This window comes from Eublepharis macularius, chromosome 1 (genome assembly GCF_028583425.1).
Source record: "Eublepharis macularius isolate TG4126 chromosome 1, MPM_Emac_v1.0, whole genome shotgun sequence".
Taxonomy (NCBI): Eukaryota; Metazoa; Chordata; class Lepidosauria; order Squamata; family Eublepharidae; genus Eublepharis; species Eublepharis macularius.
Window position 1 is genome coordinate 184,515,850 of NC_072790.1, and position 21,869 is coordinate 184,537,718.

General features: G+C 45.0%; 1 protein-coding gene across 3 annotated transcripts in view; it reads left to right on the top strand.

Annotated features, from left to right (window-relative positions):
* The window catches only part of AIDA (axin interactor, dorsalization associated), a 36,954-nt gene extending 22,205 nt beyond the window's left edge, over positions 1 to 14,749 (top strand). For 2 of the 3 annotated variants that reach the window (XM_054980011.1, XM_054980029.1), the window contains exons 5-11: positions 1,562 to 1,625; positions 3,719 to 3,825; positions 8,023 to 8,034; positions 11,062 to 11,184; positions 12,079 to 12,201; positions 12,959 to 13,076; positions 14,288 to 14,749. In XM_054980011.1, coding sequence (XP_054835986.1) covers positions 1,562 to 1,625; positions 3,719 to 3,825; positions 8,023 to 8,034; positions 11,062 to 11,184; positions 12,079 to 12,201; positions 12,959 to 13,076; positions 14,288 to 14,384 — 644 coding nt within the window. In that variant the 3' untranslated portion in view covers positions 14,385 to 14,749. The remainder of the gene's footprint in view (positions 1 to 1,561; positions 1,626 to 3,718; positions 3,826 to 8,022; positions 8,035 to 11,061; positions 11,185 to 12,078; positions 12,202 to 12,958; positions 13,077 to 14,287) is intronic. The other variant, XM_054980020.1, reaches the window with a different exon arrangement.
* The last annotated feature ends 7,120 nt before the right edge of the window (positions 14,750 to 21,869 follow it).

A 21,869-nucleotide genomic window follows, 5' to 3' on the forward strand; every position in this document is an offset into this window, starting at 1 on the left:
TTCAAAAGATGTCCCTGAACTTCCCAATGTCTGGATGTTGTAGTTGCAGACATATATTTTGAAGCAAAGAATTCGAAGTCTTTTTAATGACATACTTAATAAGCTTGCAAACACTTGTTAAACTGAACTTCAGCGTATTTGAAAACTTAAGAAATTTATCACTGAGTTTTAAGTGGATGGCCATCTTCATTAGTTATCTGTAACCAGGGCTGTAGAAGATTGTACTTCATGAACACGTGGTAGTTGGTTTCAGGGTGGGAAGACCTGGATTCAGATCCCTGCTTTGCTAAGAAGCTGAGCAGATGGCATTGGGGCCCCGTTCTCTATGCTCAACCTACATCACAGGATAAATTGTGGAGGGAAGAATCATATATTGGGGAGCTGCTGTAGCATAGTGGTTAAGTAACTGGGTTACGAATGAGCACTCTGCTGGTTCAACTCCCACTACTGCCATGAGTTCTGCAGGTAGCCTTGGGTAAGCCATTCCTTCTTTCAGCCCCAGCTCACCAGCTGTATTGTGGGGATAATAATAACACTAACTTTGTTCACCACTCAGTGGGCACTAATTTGTCCAGAAGAGCAGTATATAAGCACACTTTTACTATCATCATCATCATTATTTATAATAAGTTGGCTTGAGCTCTTTGTCAGTTGGGTGGGTGGGGGGGAAATGTAATGGAATAAGCCATGACTACAACCTTAAAGATTCTCCCTCATATTAACAGGGCAATGAACTTGGTCTGGTTGTTTTATCTAATCTTGAAAAAAAATCTTCATCTTTTTAACTTCCAACATGGTGGTAATAGTTCAGCAAAATCTTGCCACAGTGGGTTTCATTCCGTGAGGCTAAATGGCAAGAGTACTAACAATTGTTTGCTGCTTCTGAAGAATTATTGTCCAAAATTCTAGTTGTAATAGAAATGAGTATTGTCTCTGGTATGAATTTCCAGTATTTTGATGGCTGCTGTTTTTCTGGCAATAGGGCATACTGGAGAGGGGGGTGGTAGGCAGGGACATCATTTTGCTGATTTACAGAATGTCCTGAAGTCTTCTCAACTATAAGTTTTCCCTTTTCCTTGGGCGGAATGTCTTTGGCCTACAAAATACTGCTTAGTTGATAGGTGAGAAGACGTACTCCATGGCATCTTTCAGATTATAGAAATGCTAACATGCAGAATACACTGTTGGTCACCCAGATCAAGCTTAAGCCTTCAAGTCAAAGACTGCTTTCTGAGGGAAATCTTTTTTTCCAGACACGGTTACTTCAACGTTGTTTTTCCTAGCCCAGATCTATTAGCTGTGGCCTATTACATCCCTATGTAGTGGATGACTGATCTTTGTTGCTGCTTAATTGCGGATGTGGGAAGTTCAAGGCCTTGAGAAAGCTAAAGGAAGGTGGTGGTGCAGATTCAGAGATAGCTTTTCTCATGTCTGCCGGTTCTGTTTAGTTTTAAAGTTTGCTTATTTGCTTTAATGCTAAAATAGAAGATCCAGAGATTCTCTGACCTTTATTACATTTACACACTGTTTGGTAGTTGATTACCATTCTTTTCCTTTGCAGTCCTAAAGAATATTCTCACTTACAATAAAGAGTTTCCTTTCAATATTCAACCTGTTCCACCAAGGTAAGAAATAATTTACATTGAAGAATTTATGTTAAAAGCGCTTAAGCATCATGAGCCACTGGAATACAGCCCCCAGTGAAGAATTGTTGTCTGATCTCTATGACAAAGGAAATTTCAATCATATAGGGGCTGTAATATCTGGTAGCCTTAACCACATACCTCATTCTGTAGTGACAAAGAGATTTTTCACACTGTTTGGGGAAGCTTGATTTCAGGCATTACACTGTGTGTGATGCCACCACATAGTTTATGGTATCATACCACAGCGATACTTTTACATAAGAATCAACTCATAGTAGCCAGCAACCTTGTAGAATTACAAATACAGCCATTATTTCCGGAAACCTTTGTTTAAAATAAGAACAAGTCTCTAACCATCATGAGTTCAGTTTCCTGATTGTGATTCTGGTGGACTAATTATACTGTTTCCACAGTATTCCAGGGCTCTCAGCATCCAATCACTGTTCCAGTCCATGACTTAAAAACTGATTTGCTATAGCATTCTAGAGATTTTAGCTGTAAGTTTTGGAATATGTATGTAGAGAATTGAATAGGTGTGCAGCACAAATGGAGACGGAAACTGAAATGACAACTATTTAATTAATAGTGATACTTCCTTTGATATATAAGTCCTTAGTCACTAACCTAGACTTTAATGAAGTTTAAGTACATATAACTGCAGTTGTTCATGTTGCCCCAGGTTACCGTTGTACCTTTGCCATTGCTGTAACTTAGATTGTAAATTTCTTGGGGCTGGGGATCTGTCTGTTGTAATTGTTTTGTAACACACCATATATTACACCATGTAATACACCATAGCATCATTTCTGATTGGAGATATCCAGTGGAGTGCCACAGGGCTTGGTCCTAGGCCCAGTGCTTTTCAATATTTTTATAAATGATCTGGACGAGGATGTGAAGGAATTACTCATTAAATTTGCAGATGACACCAAATTGGAAGGAGCAGCAAACACCCATGAAGACAGGGGGATAGAATTCAACAAGATCTGAACACACTGAGAAAATCGGCATATTTGAATAAAATGCGATTTAACATGAATAAGTGCCAGGTTCTCCACCTGGGTAACAAAAATACAAAGCATGCATACTGTAATAGGAATACACTTCTGGATAGCATTGTATCAAGGAAATGTCCTTGATATTGTATGGAAATGTACTTAATATGGATTGTAATCCGCCTTGTGTCTCAGTAATAAAGGCGGATTATAAATGACATAAATAAATAGTGTGTGAACAAGATCTTGGGATATGGGTAGATGGGAATCTAAATAAGAGCAGTCAGTGTGATGCAGCAGCAAGAAAGGCAAACACAGTCTTGAGGTATATTAACAGAGGCATAACATCCAAATCACTGGATGTCATTGTCCCAATATTTATCACATTGTTCAGGCCCCTCTAGAGTATTGTGTACAGTTCTGGAGGCCTCATTTCAAAAAGGATGTGGACAAACTAGAATGGATGCAGAGGAGATCAACTAGGATGGATCAGGGGCCTGGAGACCAACCCCCATGAAGAAAGACTGAGGGACTTGGGAATGTTCAGTTTGCAAAAGAAGAGATTGAGGGGAGACATGATTGCTCTCTTTTTAAGTATTTAAAAGGTTATCAGTGGAGGGAAGGGAGCAGTTCCTTTTGGCAACAGAGGATAGGACTTGAAACAATGAATTTATACTACAGGAGGGAAGGTACTGGCTGGATGTTAGGAAAAACTTCTTCACGTTAAGAGTAATTCAGTAGTGGAATCGGCTGCCTAGGAATGTGGTGGGTTCCCCCTCATTGGCAGTTTTCAGGAAGCGGCTGGATGAATACTTGTCAGGGATGCTTTAGGCTGTACTTAAGTGCAGAGTATTGCAGCCTCAGGGTGAGTGCTCACATGCCTTTTCATTGTGCAGTGACTTCAGCATCAAGTGATAAACTTGCATGTGTAAAGCAGCCACATCTGTTGGACTAGCATGCAGCTTCCACAGTCCCAAATACGGCATCAAGCAATAATTCTCAGCATGGTCTTTTGAATCACTTGGGGATAAATTGCATGTGTGAGTCAGCCTGTTTGTGTGCACTTTTTTCAAAAAGGAAGATCTTAGCTCCTGGTGAAGAGGAAGACTTGGAGTTTGAAGAAGATGATGATGAGGGTGGAGCTGGAGCAGGCTCTCCAGACACATTTCCTGCTAGAGTTCCAGGTAGGAGAACCAGTTATATACCAAATGGGGAAATTGGACTGGATACTTACTGATATGAGGCTTGCCTTCATCTTTGTCTTCTGTGCATTTGCAAATCCTGGAAAAGGGAGCAGCCTAGCTGAGCAATAGCTTGCTAAAGAACCAAAAGAAAAAAGTAATGATGGAAATAGCTTTTTATGGAGATTTAATGGGGTCTGCTAAATCTAGTGATCACTCATTCTCTGCCAGTTTTCAGGTGTGGTATGATTCAGAAAGAACAGAATCAATAGTACAGACTTCATATTGGAGTTAGTGCCATACTAAACTAGAGTATTAAATAGGAATAAACTAGCTTGCTACGGATTTGCTTATGTGGGCCAAGAGAAAACCAGATGGATGGATATCAAAGGATCTGCTTTGTTAGCCAAGCTCAGAGCCAAAAAAAAAAAAAGAGTTTATACCAGTGTTTTATGCAAGTGTTCTTTATCATGTTTGATACAAGTAACAGCGCAATCCTGAGGCCTGCCATGCCACCAGCTCTGGCATGCCTGTGTAACTGCGGCACAGCTCGTCTTCTCCCTGAGTACTTTCACAGGAGAGGTATGCCAGTGGCTGAGCCACCCTGCTGTTCCCCTAACAATCCCGCCAGCATCCCTCAGTGACCACACTGCTCCCTTGATAGATGCACAGGTAGTAAGCAATGGCTCAGCCAATGCGCAGGCTGCAATCCCTGCTGCCTGTCATCGCTTCCATTCCCCCCACCAGAGAGCAGGCAGCTGGAAACCACATGCCCCTGTGATCACGGCACCTGCATCTGGGGGCCTGTCTGAGGGGAAGCCGTCTGGAGGGGCCTCAGTGCTGCGAGGGCAGCCCCTGTCATTGATTGGGCAAATCAAGGGCCCATAGCCGCCTCCCCCTGAGACTGCCGGAGATGCCTAGTCGTCCCACATGGCCCAGGTAGCTGAACCCTTGCCAACGGCGGGGGCGTGTCCTGGCCATGGTGCCTGCAGCCGTGCAACACCCAGTGTTATGACCTTTACTTTCTTTAGGGTAGATTTTTCTTTTAATCTATCCCTTAACCCTCTGGGTAGTCTGCTGCCACCAGGAATACTTTATTCCAAGATAGTTTATTTAATTTTTTCCTTTGGTAACGTTCCTAAGCGTCAGGCTCCTTCGTGGTTCTATGTGGCCCTGAGGATAGGAATGGGATATAACAATGACAGCTACTCTGGGATATAACAAAACAAAATAAATGTTTATTTTTCAAGAAGCGTGTTGGTTTCATAAAAGTAGTTCTTAGTTCTTAAAGGTACTTCATTTACTCTCATTCACACAGATCTCTTCTAAGGCTTCAAACACAGTTAGCCTCTTTCTCTAACTCAATATTTCTCTCACAGAAATGCTTAAACTCCTCAGGCAGCACACAGCTAGCCTCTCTTTCTCTGACTCTCATTCACAGAAATATTAAACCTGTTCAGGCAGCACACAGCTGGCCTCTCTTTCCCTGACTGAGTGTCCTTTCACAAACATGCTCAGTTCAGGTTCCACACAGGTTATATTTCTCTCATAAACACTTCAACATATTCAGGCAGCCCACAGCCAGCCTGCTTCCTTCTGACTGAAACCTTTCTCCCAGTCTAAACTGCATTCACTCCGCCCACAATCTCAGTCAACCAACCATATCGCTCACTCATTCCTCTCTTTCACCGCCACTTCACCCAGCCATGCCAGCTTTGCATAGCCTGCTGGAAAGGGCCAGTTTCCCTCACCCAGCCACACTTACATGGGTGCAAGGAGAGTGGTCCACTTCCTGACCCCAACCCCTGCAGAGGATCTCCATATACAGATGAGGGGGGTGTCCTGGTGACAAGTGCTCTAGCTTGTGCCCTGCTGGGGAGATGCCCATTGATATGCGGCTCTAGCAGTTGCCATAGCCACCCCATGTTCCACCACAGCTGCTGGCCGGCTTCCCCATGCTGGGGCAGTAGGTCTGCTCACCATGACCAAAAGGACCACTCCAGAGATAGTAAGCGGGGAGACTGAGAATAGGAGGCCCATCCAGCTCGGGCAGCCCCAGAGCTACCTAGGCCAGCCCAATTGGGACTGTTAACCCTGTAAGTACCACAGGAAAGCTGATGCATGCCTGCACCACCACACACATGCTCCCATCTCCATGGACCGATGTTCCACATAAAAGCATCAATCTGGGGGATGGGGGGCGGCAGCGGCACAGTCTTCCCACCACCTTTTCCTTTTCTTGGGTTAATGGTCCCAGTCAGAATGGGACAGAAGCTGCAGCTGTTTGTGTGGTGGTTGAAGCCACAAGAGCCATTCCTCATGCTGCCTTCTTAGGAGCAGGGTCGGTTCATGGGCTGCTTGAGGATCGGCTCCATGGGAAGGGCTCGGGTGACAGCCTAGAAGAATCACCAGAGGCTGGAACAACCATTCTCCCTAAAGGGTTGTGACCTGCCTGAAAGGAAAACAGACATGTGTGTGGTGAGGGGCTGGGCCTTGTACAGGCCTGGGCTAGATCTGCCACATCCTGGGAGGGTGTCCATGGCCAGGGGCTGTGGTGGCTTTGTCATCACAAGTGCTGTTGGCAACCAGACGATGGATGCTCCTCCAGTGGGAAAGTGCTCCTCTTCTGCATCTGGCTATTCTGCACCCATGGCTGCTTGAAGTTCTGATCCTGGGAGAGAGACAGTCATGAGGTTCTGCACCCACCATTGTAGTAGAGTTATGAGACTAAGCACCTAGTCACCACACTCTGCAGCCATGGTCTCTTCCCAAGCCTGGCTGAGGGAGTCTGAACAGAGCCCCAGCATGGGTTGCTGGAAGCCCCCCCCCCCCCGAAACGGTTGTGTTGATCATGGCTCCCTGGACGACTGCCTCCATGGGCTGAGCTAGCTTACAGGCGTGAGCTTACAGGCGTGAGCCTCACCCACAGAGGCCAGTGTCTGGGGGTGTGCAAGAAGAGGGGAGGCTGGTGTGAATGAGCGAGCTGGGACAGCTGCCTCCCCAGCTCCTCCTTACCTCTTAGTGCACCCTCTTCTTTCCCCAAGCCAGGACTCAGGAGACAGATAACCTGCAAGGGAGCTTGGGTGGTAGTTGTTAGTCAGACATTCTGGACGTGACTCTCCTCTTTTATGTGAACGCGAGGCATACCTCCAAATTTTGCAATGTTCTCCCTGCATACTCTTGCCCTGCCATGGCAAGTGCCTTCTCCTGTCTTGCACTCTAAGTTCCCACAGCAAGGGGCTCTCTAGGTATTCCTCCCTGCTTCTCTTGGGTGCCTTGGCCAATAGGGTGCCTGAGGGGCTGATTGGGTGTGGGGAAGGAGGCTCAGCCACTGTGGGGGCATGAGTGGATTGTTCCCCATGGTAGTCAGCATCCTGTGCTCCACAGGTCACTGGGGCGTAGCCAAGCACGGGGGAGGGGTGATTAACTTTTCCCGTACCATGGGTGCCTATGGGCTATGCTGTTGTTTTTCATGGTGTAATACTCTGCCACTGTTGAAGACATTCCCGTGCCTGGAAAAGCTTAGGGAGCCAACTTGTGCCCCACTCCCAGGCTTGTTGGCGCTGGGACTCACATCTGTGTCCAGCCGCCAGGGCTAGGCACCAGTGGAGGACATGGGTGGAGCAGCACCAGGGCCGCTGCATCATTGTAGGAGGGTTGCGTCAGCATAAGTCTGGGATGTGCCAGCATAACTCCTAGTCGGCTCCCAGGGCACTTTCAGCCCCCTCCCTCAGGATTGCGCTGAAAGTTACTTAATATGTAAATCTTGTGCTTCCCGTTTCCCCCTGCTTATCATTGGGTCTAAAATGGTTCTTAGATAACCAACATTAATTTACAATTTCATTTGACCCCCTTTATATATGATTTTCTTAATTTATAGGAGAAATGATGTCTGTCTTCTTGCGTGTGTGCTCGTGTGTACAAAAAATGTCAAAATTCCACTTACAGAGTGGCTTGTGGGTAAAAGCAAGAGGTAGCATGTGTACACAACAGGGTTTTTTGAGGCATCAGCTCCTTCTGCTCTCAGTTTAGTGCTCTTCTGAATTTGAAATCTCCATTGTGCTTTCCTTGCCTGTACAATCTCTTTGTTTCCTTGAATTCTATATTGTGTTATTGTGCTGCCTAACTGTACAATGGTCTTGTATTCTACATGCATGGCTCCATCGTGTAACCATGTGATACATCATTCATCTAACCCAGGAGCCAATGAAGGTACGGTAACATTTTAATGTGGACCACCACTGATTGTGAAAGTGTTTGTATTGCTGTGGCCTCACTCTTGGGCTTTTGATATTTCAAAACTTATATACTAAAATTGACTAAAAATCTATTTAATAAGTGCTAGGTAGTCTCCCTTCCCCATATCCAAACAATTAAGTCTATAGGGTGAGAGTCATTTAGCATCTGATTGCTTTACCAGGATGCTGTGAAATAGTTTCACCCTAGAACAAAACAAATTGGAAGGATAGAACCTATCCAAAGAATACCTGGATTTATCTGTACTGGCTTCTAAAGGATTAAACATTAACCTTAGAAGTCAGAACATGAAGTGAGGGTGGGGGTGGGGAAGCTGTATAGAAACATAGTATACAAAATCTAGGTCATTTGCTACCACTATTGCTTTCTCCCAAAACCTCTTATTGCACAATTAAGGGAAGTTAATGTGCGTATTGTTGAAAAGTTGGCCTCTTGGCAACAGGCTTCCATTTTGTGACCATCTTGCAAGTTTTAGGCCATCTACAGTATAAAGCCTGAAAGTCAGCAGGCAAGTAGGCTGTAATACAATTCAGTATAATCGCACTTACCAAGAACAAATGCAGCCCTGCAAAAAGAAGTATCTCCCTTTTATTTAGCCCCAGACTAATTGAGGCAAATATTTATTATTTATTTATTTTATTCGATTTATACCCCGCCCTCCCCACAGATGGGCTCAGGGAATCTTGCTGTGTTAGCATCGCAGTGTAGGTCTTTTAAAGCTAACATTAGCATTGTCAACTAACGAAACCTTTCACAGGGGCCAGTATGGACGAGTTGGAATTTCATTGGAAAATCCCAGCTCTGCCTCTAAAACACATCCGTGCCCCCACTTTCCCTCCTGTCCTCATTTGAATATATCATCAGAAGGTGGGAGCTCTGTTGCATACCTGTTAGTTAATATGGATCCTTCTTCCCTTTATCCAAGCCTGGAGAGAGGTATTTTATTCCAGCCTTGTACAGATAGAGACTGGCTCCAACTCAAGCTTTTGTTTGCCCAGGATTGTCACTGTTATGAGAGACAAAAATCTGATTTTTTTTGTATGCATAATGTGCCTCCTTGCTTCTCTTCCCCTCTGGACCTATACTTGGATTGCTGCTCAGGTCGTTGCTTTGAATCCTGGCAGCACTTGTTCATAGGCTGAAAACAAGAGCTTGTAACATAAAGGGAAACTGCATTTTGGAGAGAACTCCATGATAGTAAGGATGTGAATATTTGGTCAGCTGCATCCTGTCCCCTGCCACCAAAATGCCTTTTTGTCTGACAGAATACCACCTCAGTTAGTCCAAGGCCGAACCCTATCTGGTTTTAAACACAAACTCTGTATGGTTATAATTTGGGGGGGCAGTGGCTGCTATGGTCAACTGTTGTGGTCAACTAGCTTTCCCCTTCCCCATACCAACAGTTAAATAAAGGAATTTGGAAAAATTTAACACCATCAGTGAAACTGAGCAACTGCATATTAGAACTTTTTCTTTCTTAAAAAACAAGTGCTGTTATCTCATTTAGGTAAATAGGGCTTCTTTTACAACCAGCTTTTTGCACTTTGACTTTCATTCTGCATTGCATGTCTTTCTGGCTTTCCTCGGCAGTTAATGCATTTAAATCCAATATTAATTGCTGTATAAAATTCATTAAATATGCATCTGGTTTAGTGGTTACTATGTTGCATTAAAATCTTGGTGTTGTGATTTCAAATGCTCACCACAGAAGAAACTGTCTTCTAAGCCAAGAGCTCTGTGCACTGATCACACACAATTTCTGCCCTTGGGCAGATAATCATACATGTGACACTCTTTTACAAAACACTAGAAAGCCCCCATGCCCCTGCTGGCTTTCTGCCTTCATGGCTAGTTTAGTTCTTTAAGGGTGTTAAGGGGCAACAACAGTTGTTTACTGGAAACTACGAAGAGTCCTGTACCAATGAGGATAAAGTGTCCTTTGATTTCCTGACCCCCACTGCTGAACTTGCATTTATCTGTGTGTCCTTGTTTCGAGAAGTTTTGTCTCTCTGGCTGTCTTTTGCTCCTCTGAAGCTTCCCTGCTTAACCTCCCTGTCAACTCTTCTGCTCCTCTGCTGTGATCTGGTCACATGCTCCAGGAGCTGCTGCCTGACTTTAGAGCTTTGACCTCTTAAGAACCACCCTCTTGGTTTTGTTAAAATGCAGATAGCCAAACTAGAACAATCAAATCCTAATTATAATAAATAAAAGTTTCTGATTATACCGTCATACTTGCTTTCAAACTAATTTGATTTCTGCAACTTTCATTGATCTGGAGTCTAGGTTCATTAATAGGAATTGACTTAAAACTTTTCTAGCTTGGAAGACTTTTCTTCCACATATAGGGTAGTTAATACTTCCATTATCTGAAATGTTCTGATTTATATGCAACTATGCTTTAATATATAAATGCCTTTTATTTTTTGTTTAATCTGTTTCTATACTTATGTTTTCCTTGGAACAATAGAATTTGTTTTGCTTCCTTAATAACTCCCCCTAGAAAAAAGGATTCAAGTACTTCTTCTGCATGGTTGCAAAAATAAAAGTATTTCACATTACAACCTTGTTGTAGTAATATTGGGCTAGGACTTGTGTTACTGCAGAACTGTATTGACAGTTCTAAATGATAGCAGCTGAAATTAGGTATACAGGTAACTTGTGTCTGCAGTGCTTATGTACTCATAGAGTGCATCTGATACTTGCAATCCAGGTGTGTGTGTGTGGGGGGGTGCTAGCTCATGATAAACCTGGAAAGAAATTTATTCTGTCCAGGGACACAGGGATATGCTTACATTTCCTATATGTGTGTGTTGAGATCACGCTTGGAGGTAATTAAAGGAAGTCAGCCCTCCCTTCAAAACAGCCAGTAATGATGGACTGAATTTTCCAGGCCCAGAATGCAAACAGAAGCTAGAAATAGCCATGAAAACTGTGTGGAAGGTCCATGATAATGTTTAACCTTCTGGTCTGTTTTCTTGCCAGGTACTTTATTACCCAGATTGCCATCTGAACCTGGGATGACATTGCTTACTATCAAAATAGAGAAAATTGGTCTTAAAGATGCTGGGCAGTGCATTGATCCCTATATCACAGTTAGCGTGAAAGGTAACTTTTCCTATATTATTTGGCAAGCCAGGCATTAAAACTTTCGTTGAGCTCTTCAGATTAGCACAGACTAAATAACTATTTAATACTCTACCACCAAATATGGTGCTTCTTTCCCAGCATATAAATATTTGCTGAATTTTTTTCACATTATTCTCATTTTCCTTAAAAGTTATAGGATTCTGTGGCATGCATATACCCATGTACCAGATACCTATGATGTTGAGAACATTGTTTCCTACTGTCTCTCCCATTATGTCCCTTGCAGGGTGCTATGCTCTGCAGATAAACAACTCCTGGTGGTCCCTGGCACGAGGGACATCAGGCTGGCCTCCACCAGGACCAGGCTTTTTCTGCCCTGGCCCCAGCCTGGTGGAACACTCTCCCGCTGGAGATCTGGGCCCTGCAGGACCTATTACAGTTCCACAGGGCCTGTAAAACTGATATGTTCCACCAGGCCTTTAGTTGAGGACCAGCGGGTGTCCCCTCTTATCCTATCTAAGATCACTACCTCTTCTATGACTGCCCTCAGTTATGCATTTTACTCACAGCTATGACTTACGCAGGTCTTTTATTAGTATCCAAAGTAGCCTATGTATAATGGCACCAGAGTATTTTAATATAAGTTTTTAAATATGTTTTTAAAGTTGACTATTAATTTATTGTGTTTTTAAGTCAAAATAAATAAATAATTCTTGAAAGTAATATAGAACTTAATCTTATCTGAAGGTGACCCTTGGATCATTCACATAGCAAATTAACTTCATCATGAGCAGTATGCATAATACTTTTATTAAATACTTTGAAATCAAACATTCCTGAAATTTTATTAGATGTAGTTTATCTTACAGCTTTCCCACCTCCTTATAAAACCATTACTTTTTCTCTCCACAGATCTGAATGGAATAGATCTTACTCCTGTGCAAGACACACCTGTTGCTTCAAGGAAGGAAGACACATATATTCATTTTAATGTAGACATTGAGATTCAGAAACATGTTGAAAAATTAACAAAAGGTGTGTGATTCAGATTTTTAAAATCACACCAAAATAAGACTAGCAGAGCAGAGTTTGAGGGCAGATAGTCCACAAAGTGTAGAATTTTGGGTGGTGAGATTGTTTTGCTTTCATGTCTCTTTCAACATACCAAACTATTCCTAGAATCTTGTGAAGCGCAGGTGAAAAAGCTGTTTCACAATCATTTTCTTGACATCTTTCAAGAAATTCCAAGAATCTGATGCTGGATGTCGCAGGCCAAAAAGCCACATGGATCAGAGGGGGCCTGCAGTCAGGAGAGACACTGTGCAAAGTCTCCCACCTCATTCTTGTGCCAAGGAAGCACCAGTGGACACTGGAACATTGTACTCCATTCCCTCTCCACAGTGCTTGCCTCTCCCCAGTAGATGATGTTTTGTCCATGTGGCTCTCAAGACCTCCAGAATTAGCTTTTAGAGGCCTTAGAGTTGGGAGTGCTGGGAGAAGCCAGAAAGAACTCCACAAACACTGTTGTGTTCATGCTTCGTAAGATTCAACCTAATGTTTCCTTTCATAAAGTAGAAAGATTCTTATTTTCCTTTTTATGTTTTTGTGGTGTGGGTCTGGGTGTGAGAGAGAGATTAATTCCCCATACTTTAGTTTTATGTGTTATAAAACAGTGGTTGATAAAACAGAATCCTTTGGGCAGATAGATTTATATCTTATGTTTTTTTCTATAGAGAAGTACTCTGGCTTTGTTAGCTGCTATGTGTTGCTTAGACTTTTTTTTTCTCTTCAGGAGCAGCTATTTTCTTTGAATTCAAACACTATAAGCCTAAGAAAAGATTCACTAGCACCAAGTGCTTTGCCTTCATGGAAATGGATGAAATTAAACCTGGGCCAATGGTCATAGAACTGTAAGTGCATGTTCTACAAACAGTTTAAATGTGAAAACAGATCATCCTCTGGGTTGGAGATTGCTAGTTATTCTTCATGAATGCTGGATAGGGGTGTGCATCGGGGAAATATTTGGTTTTCCCGCTTTGGGTTTACTCGAAGCGGGAAAAAGATTCAGAATAACCCAAAGTTAATAACCTGGGTTATCGGAATCTTTTCGATATGCTTTGTAATGATTCAGAGCATACCAAAGTGAGACCCCCAACTCCACTTACCTTTCTCGAACGCTGGAGCAGGCGCCTCCACCACTGCAGTGGTCAGCAGGGCGGCGGGGAAGGTCGCAGCCAGCACTTCAGCCTCCGTGGCGGCCAGCAGCATGGCAGGGAAGACTGCAGCCGGTGCCTCTGCTGACCGCGCCGCTGCTTCGGCCTCTGCAGCAGCCAGCAGGGCGGCAGGAAAGGCCGCAGCCAGCGCCTCCACTGCCCACACTGGGGTGGTGGTGGGAGGGAGCCCTATGAAAAGGCTCCGAATCACTTCGGGAAGCTTTGATTTGGTATTTCCGAATCAGGGCCATCATACTGGCCCCGATTCGGAAATACCAAATCTTTATGAATCGAGCCCAGTTCGGGTTTTTTTTTTTGAACTGGGAACCCGAAGTGCACACCCCTAATGCTGGACATAGTTTTTGCTAGTATTCCTGTGCAGTACAGAGGGCTGATAAAATAGATGTTCTGAATTTCCTAGGCACTTAACTTTGATCACCAAACAAGTTTTATATAGTTAGGGTTTCCCTGTAAGCAGTAGTTTGCATGTGTAGCTGAGCAAGCTTTTAAATCCAGGTGGATGTGGCCTGCAGCAACCATGGAGAGACAACACGCACAAAATGGTAGCTAAGTGCATCTAGAGTAGTAATTAAGTTAGAGTTCAATTAGTTACCAGTGAGCTTGGAATGCTTGGTTTCTATGATTTGGGGAAGGTAGTGAGAAACGAGAGAGCCATTTAGTTCAAAATACATTGACCTCTTCCAGTGTTTCCCAAATGTTTAAATAGAGGTATTAATCTTCAGGCCAGATGAGGGAGGATGTAACCCATTACAGGTATCAGTGTGTTTTTATAAATGTTAAGACTGCTGTATGTGAAGATACTTTCATAACAACCATGTATGGTTCTAAATCTTAAGTAGCTTTAAACTGTTTCTCAATACAGTTGTCACTGTTCTCTTTGGTTACAGGTACAAAAAACCCACTGACTTTAAAAGGAAGAAACTTCAGTTGTTGACCAAGAAGCCACTATATCTTCACCTTCATCAAACACTACACAAAGAGTGACTCTTGTGAACTGAACCACTTGCCATAAAATCATAGTAACTTCCTGTGTAGCATTCCTCCTTCATCAGGAAGGAAGAATTGAAGTATTTTACCCAGCTGGTGTCGTGGAGCCATCATATGCTACACTAGAATGCAACAGGATCAGCCTCCCAGCCCTACCACCCAGGAAGTCCCATTTCCTTTGGAAAGTATATTTTTATCACAAATATTCCAAAGTATCTTGTGAGTTTTCTTCTGATTGGGCTGGTTGTGTGTGTTCAGTTTTGTAACCTGGTTTCTGTACCTATATGAGAACTCTAAAGCAGGTGGAAAGTCCTCATCTGCCAAACCTGATACAGCAATAAAGATGTGCCAGTATCAACAAACTGTTATTCTTACACTAAGTGATACAAAAACATTCCAATCTGCCTCATTTTCTATAAGTGGATTGATTTGAGATGGGTAGTCAGGGAGCCCAAAGCTTAAATGATACATACTTGACAGGTCTGAAGATACTTCCAGCTTGAATGCCTTAATAATCCTTTATTTAGCCGAAGCAGCTAAAGATGACTGGGCTGTTCCTAACATAAACACAGATAAATCATACTGGTTCCAGATAAATCATACTGGTACAGTTCATTATTAGTATGGCAGCAGGATTTGAGTCCCGTAGTGCCTTAGAAAAAAACAAGATTTTTCAAGGGTATAAGCTTCTGAGAGTCAAAGCTTGCAGACCAACATACTACCTACCTGATTACTAGTATGGGAGTACTTAGTTGACCAAAAACAGGGAGGTTTTAAAAACAAGTGTTTTAACGGTTGCTTGAAAAGATCTCTGTTAAGAAGAATAAACAGACTACTGAGATATTAAAGACTGACCACTAGAGATGGGCACCAAATGAACCACAGAACAAAATTCCGTATGGAATGGCTGGTTCGTTTGCACCGAAACATGCGTTCCATGGGAACGCGTGTTTATGGAACAAACGAATTTTTCCATCCGTTCTATGGCTGGGTTCGGAGTTTCACAAACCCCGCACCAGTTTCAGCCCATTGGCTGAACCCAGTGCAGGGTTTGTGAAACGGACAGTCCGTTTCTCCTGCTACCTGGGCTGTCCGTTTTACAGACCCCGTGCTGTGGGGTCTGTGAAATGGACAGCCCGGGCAGCAGGAGAAACAGGCTGTCCGTTTCACAGACCCTGCACTGGAACCGGCGTGGGGTCTGTGAAACTGACAGCCTTTCTCCTGCTGCCTGGGCTGGAACGGGGGTCTGTAAAACTGACAGCCCTGGCAGCAGGAGAAAGAAGCTGTCATTTCACTGACCCCCTGCCGGTTCCAGCGCAGGGTCTGTGAAATGACAGCTTCTTTCTTCTGCTGCCAGGTTTCAGCTGGTGCAGGGCGATTGAAATGCCATGGAACAACGAACCATGAACTGGGAAAAGGTCGGAAGTTCCTGGTTCGATGTTCCGTGGAATGCCATGAACCACAAATCACATGGTTTGGGGTTTTTTGTTCCGTGCGTATCTCTGCTGACCACTTTATTCCAGGATTTAAGCCACAAAATTTTTTACGCTAGAATCATATTTAATTTTAATATAGCACTAGAGTCTGTTTTTTAAAAAACGTGTATTTCTGGTGCAAAAGATACAAGATGGCATATTAGATCCCTTTAAGGGAAGACTAGCCCTTATAAGGGGAGACTAGCTCTTATAACAAAACTACTGGCTTGTTAAACAATGACTAGTTTTGTTAGTTTTTAATTTATATATGAAAAGAAAAAGCGCTTTCATTTTAAATAGGATTAATTCCTTTAAATTTCTTCCCTGTTGTGGAAAGGGATCAAATGAGACTATATGCCTAGAGATGCACCCCCCCCCATCAGTATTTTTCCAAATTGGGTATTGGGAATACCATAAATATTGGTATTTCTGATATTTGGGTCCTCACATGCCAGTTTTGTATTCATAGGCAGGAGGGGGAGAGTGTTGGAAATTATTTGGCTCCTTTATTCCCTATGGGGGAATCTTTGTGGGGGGGGGGGTTGGAGGGGCTGTTTTTCATGCAAATGACACCAAAGTTGTGGTGGGGAGCTGCTGGTCCACTAAAGACCCACCAAGTTTCAATTAGATTGGGTCAAGAGGTTCAATTCTATGGGCCCCTGAACAAGGTGCCCCAACATCAAACCAGAGAAGCCCAGCAGAACTAACTGAAGCGAGGGGCGCTATTGCAAGCTCAATAGAACCAGTGTCACTCACAGAAGCCACGTAGAACCCAGGGCCAGTGTAGTAAGTAGAGGTGGGCACGAATCGTAATACGAAGCAAAATTCGGCACGAACCACGCTGGTTCATGAAAACATGGTTCATGGGGCCATGATTTCCACAAACTCCATGACTTTTTGGAAACGAGGCTGAAAAGCCTCTTCAGCTTTAGCCTTGGCATTGCTGGGAAGGGTGCCTTCTTTCCTCCATCCCACCCCAGTCCCAGGGCCACTGTCTGGCTCTGTCCTGGGCCTAGCTTGATTGAGGCCTACCTTTTTTTTCTGGGATTTTCTTTGTTTCTCCTTATTCCTTCTGGGTTTAAGTATTATCTATTTTGTGCACCTGTCCTGCCTGCTCAGATCAAGTCTCTGTGTGTGGCGGGATAGGGCTGTAAACCACCCCCCCCCCGGTTTCAGGGCCACTGCTAGGCTCTGGGGCCAAGCTAAGTGGGCTCCTTGGCTGAGGGCTCACGTTCTTCCTCTTTGATTTGATTACTCTCTATTTTATGCTCCTGTCCTGTCTGCTCAGGTCAGGTCTCTGTGTGTGGTGGGGTAGGGCTCAAGGGATCTCAGGAGGAATGGCAGGGGTTTGAAGAAACCTCCAACCCCCCTCCAGCCCAAACTCTTGGGGCTGTCCCTTTCCACAGTCCACTCCTCACTCCGTCTTCCCGGCCCAGCTCCGCACCGTAGCCGGTAATCCTTAGTTCGCCTCGTGATCTAGCTCCCAGTCCCCGTTTCAGTCTCACTCTCGCAGCACTTTCAGACCCTTCCTAACGACCCTTGTGTGGCACGGTGCTGTTCCTGCAATGGCCTGGTGTGTAGAGGGCTACTATCTCTTTATTTTGCGCAACTGTCCTGTCTGCTCAGGTCGGGTGTCTGTGTGTGGTGGATTAGGGCTCCCACGCAAGGGGGATTGATGTCTCTGTCCCTTCCAGGTGGAACTTGCCCCTGTCTATGGGATAGTCTTGGTCTCTCACCCCACAACGGGGGGAAGGGGTTCCATCCTTGCCGCCACGGCCAGCAGGGGGTGATGTCAGCAACCACATCTTCTGGGAAGGAGGGGGCCAGAAACATTGCCCCCCCCGGCAGCCCTGAAAGAGGCATCCCTTGAGGGCCCTGTTTGCCTGCTGCCAATAAGCTGCACCTGCTCATGATGGGATGTGCACCATGAAGGGCGGTGGGACTTAGAACAGCCCACCCCAAGGAGGGGGAGGCATCCTCATCCACCAGAGCTGGCAGTTGGGTGATGTCTGTGTCCACAGCTGCTCAGTACAAGAGACAGCGTTACACATGTAGCTGTGCAGGACCGTGGGAGGGTACCCTATCATGGTACCTGGTTATCCCTCACTCCCTGAACTAGGGGGAATGGGTTCCATCCTTGCTGCCACGGCCGGCAGGGGGGTGATGTCTGTGGCCACCGCTCCTGAGCACGAGGGATGGCTTTGCACATAAAATTGTACAAGATGGTGGGAGGGGCCCTGATCCATGGGACCTGCTGTCTCCTCTGCGCTGGGGGGGGAAGGGGTTCTGTCAGTGCCCCCACGGCTGGCAGGTGGGTGATATCTGTGGCCGCCACATCCTTTCCCCCTGGGACTTAGAATGGCATCCCCCCAAGGTGGGGAAGGCATCTGTGACTGCCGCCTCATCTCAGAGGTATCTTTTGCCAGTAGAATCAAATCCACATACTTAGATAATGTCATAATGTCATGTGAGAATATGCAACAATGTGATATGAAATACTTTGATAATATGAGTATATGCAAATAAGTTATATGAAATTACTTTGATAATGTGCGAATATGCAAGAATGATATGAAATACTATAATATTGTGCTGCAGAGGTTTGGGTGGTTTTTGTTTGGTCGGCGGCCACGTCTTCTCGGGCAGAGGGGCCTCACACTGATGAGATCGTAAGCTGTGGGAGGTAATAGGCCCCCCCGAACCCCACCAGCAAGACTTAGAATACCCTCCCCCCAAAGAGGGGGAGGCATCCCTTCTGTCCCCGCAAGGGGACTTAGAATAGCCTCCCCCCGGGGACAGGGAGGTGTCCATCCATTCCACCATGTCCAGGAGGTGAATTTTATTGGTGGACAGTGACTCACAGCTCCACAGCACAAGGGACAGGTATCAGTCAGTCTTTTTCCCGTCCCGGGGGGTAACCGCACAACATCTACGGGACTTGGGCACCATCCAGGGGACTTAGTGTTACCCTCCCCAACCACAGGGAGGAGGGGGTGGCCACTGACATCACCCATGCGCTGAAAGTGACAGTGGCTTTTCGTTGGGGTGTGCGGGCAGGCACGGGGGGTACCGCCGGTTGGTGTCCACACAGCCCACCCCTGAGAAGGGAGGCGGTTGACTACCTCCCTGAGCCTGTGAGGAGGGGACAGCAACCAACATCACCTATGTGCCGGACATGACGGCGGCCGACCGCCTCCCCAAGCCCGTGAGGAAGGGGCGGCCACCAGCATCACCCATGTGCCAGATGTGACGGTGGCTGCCCGTTGGGGCATGCGGGCAGACACGGGGGGTGCTGCCAGCTGGCAGCCAAACCCCCCACCCCCGAGAAGGGAGGCAGCCGACTGCCCCCGCGAGGAGGGGTCAGCCACTAACATTATCCATGTCTGGGGGTCCATCACTTCAAATGGAGCCATAAGTCAATTGGCATTGATGGCTCCAATTTTATTGAACGGGACTTTCCTGGGGGTGCTAGATTTGGGGGTCTGTAACTCGGAGATCCGTATTGCAATCTTTACCAAACATGGAGGGTGGCTGGAGGAGAGCCTGCTGAAAACTCCCTGCGAATTTGGGCTCTCCAAGTCTGAAGGGGGCCATTCTGGGCTCCGACAAACCACAAACTGGTTCATGAACCAAGTCAAGTTAGTTAAAGTTCATGGTTCATGAAATGGAATGAACGTCGAACCTCCCATTTTGTTTGTTTGTTTTCAGTTCATGCCCATCTCTAGTAGTAACAACAAGCCCAAGAGAGCCAGCATCAAACCAGAGAATCCCAGCACCCAAACTGGTGAACCAGTACCAAGGCAGGCAACCAGATTGGCAATTGGCAAGCAAGCAACACTCCAATAGGAAGGCCTCAGAAAATGAGTATTTGGGGGCACCTAAGGTTTCTCTCTGCAGCCTATACCATCACTGGCTGAGAGGAATGTAGAGACACAGCTGCAGCTGTGCTTCATCAGTGTTGCACCTGTTCCCTCCCAACTCACTAAAGAAAAACCACAACAGCAAACATTAGCTTTATTTTAGGCGCTTCTGTGTTTTGCTTCTGCTTGTTTTAATAAATTGACGGACACTTTTCTTGTTCCAGTGATATTTTAGGGATTTTTTGAGTGTGGCATTTTTGGGTACAGTATTTGTTAATTTTCTGCACAGAATTGTGCCAAGGTCCAAGGAGTGTGCTGGCAGCTGGATTATTAAGGTGTTATTTTAGGTGGGAGGGATACAATTTGGATTCTGGTCTTTACATAGCACACTAATCAAATTGGATAACTTTCCTGCTCTTTTTCTACTTTGAAGTTTGGGGAAGAGTGCTTTTCTATACCTCCCTAACACAGACTTCGCTCTCAAAGTCCAGAACTAGTTATTCAGTCATTAAGTTGACCTTGAGGAAGACCAACCATGCAATGGAGGGGGTGGGGGGCAGACATGAGTGATGTGGGCTGACAATGTCACATGGGAGAAACATGCTCACTCTATATGCTCATCAGAGGCCACGAGAGGAGACTCTGAGCCACAAGAGAGAGGCATAGACCACTTGAATTTCCTGACTCAGCACCTTGGGATTGACCAAACACCTTACAGAACTCCGATACGTAGTCCCTCACCATTGCAACTGCTGAAGCCTGGCAGGGGAGGGAAAGAGGAAATAGTTTGGAGAAGGATACAGGTGAAAATGAAGTACCCCTTCCACAAGTCCTTGCAAGTTCTCCACCATGTAATTGGTTCAGCTCAGCTGGCACTATGCAACTGAGCCATAGGTGAGAGACTGTTTGGGGTGGGGCAGTGAAGACGGGAGCAGACAAAACTCGGTGGGAAGAAAGCAGGTGAAGGGGAAGAGGCTATGGGAGGCAGGAAAGGGAGAGAGGACATGGGGGGGGAGGGAAAATGAGACATCACCTGCAAGTCCCCCACATAAGCCTGAATTCTGAAGTTACAGGGGAAAAATTAACTTGATTCTGTTGACTTTCATAACGTTAGTGTGCCAGACGGAATAGTTTCTAAGCAGTCCCAAATGGATTAACCTTTCCTCATAAGTGCTTTAACCTTTCTAATTCTTGACACTTTTTTCCAATTACATCTTTTATGATAGTACAACGATGGCTGCTCTCAATATTTCAAATGCAGTAAGTGCCATAAATTCTTATCAAGATTATAGGATATTGCCTACTTTATTTTCAGTCTTTTCCCTGACATTTTTCACTGCAACTAAATTTAATATTGGCACTTCCACAGAGCTCTTTTTCTCTACCCTCTCCCATATCCCCCCTGTATACAGATTGAATCCCAATTGCAATTGGAAGGCACTAACCAATGTGGATCTTTCCTAGCAATCTGCAACTTCTGAAACACTGAACCAGACAGAATTATTCCCACCATGCTTTTCAGCAAGCAAGCACTACTAGCAGTAGTGGAAAATGGACCCAGTAGAGGGAAGCAAGTAATAAGATCCCTTGCAGGGCCTGGTACTACTGATTTACTTTTCAAATATTTGGCAATATGAATACATTCACAGTGCTGGAGCTAGTGAACCATGAGCCTTAAAAAGTTGATGCTGGAGCTTCTAGGACCCACTTGGGCAAGATGTAATTAGCTACTAATTACTGCACAAGAAGATGTGTGTGTTTGTCCTGAGTTCTGCTTACTAGGGATCCTTTGATGAAGGAGTTGCTTTCAGCATAGGGTTGTCAAGTAACAGTATCGAGAGATTGTGCATGATTCTAACAAAAAGAAGCCAAAGTTGTATTGTCTTTCGTTGGCATGGATGCACAGGATCTCTGGTGCCCGTCATTTGCCAACCCAACCGAAGAATGAAGGCCAGAAACCATGGTTGTTTCTTCAATGTAGTTGCTGTTTTACCTATTTATGCTACCATAAACCCTGCATAAGAACAATCTTTGCACTTGAAGCATGTCTTCCATCCTAACTGCTTGACAGCCTTGTCAATGTAATTATACCACTTGTAATCATGTTTTTCCTACTCCAAAGCTCTCAAGAGGGGTGGGACTGTGGC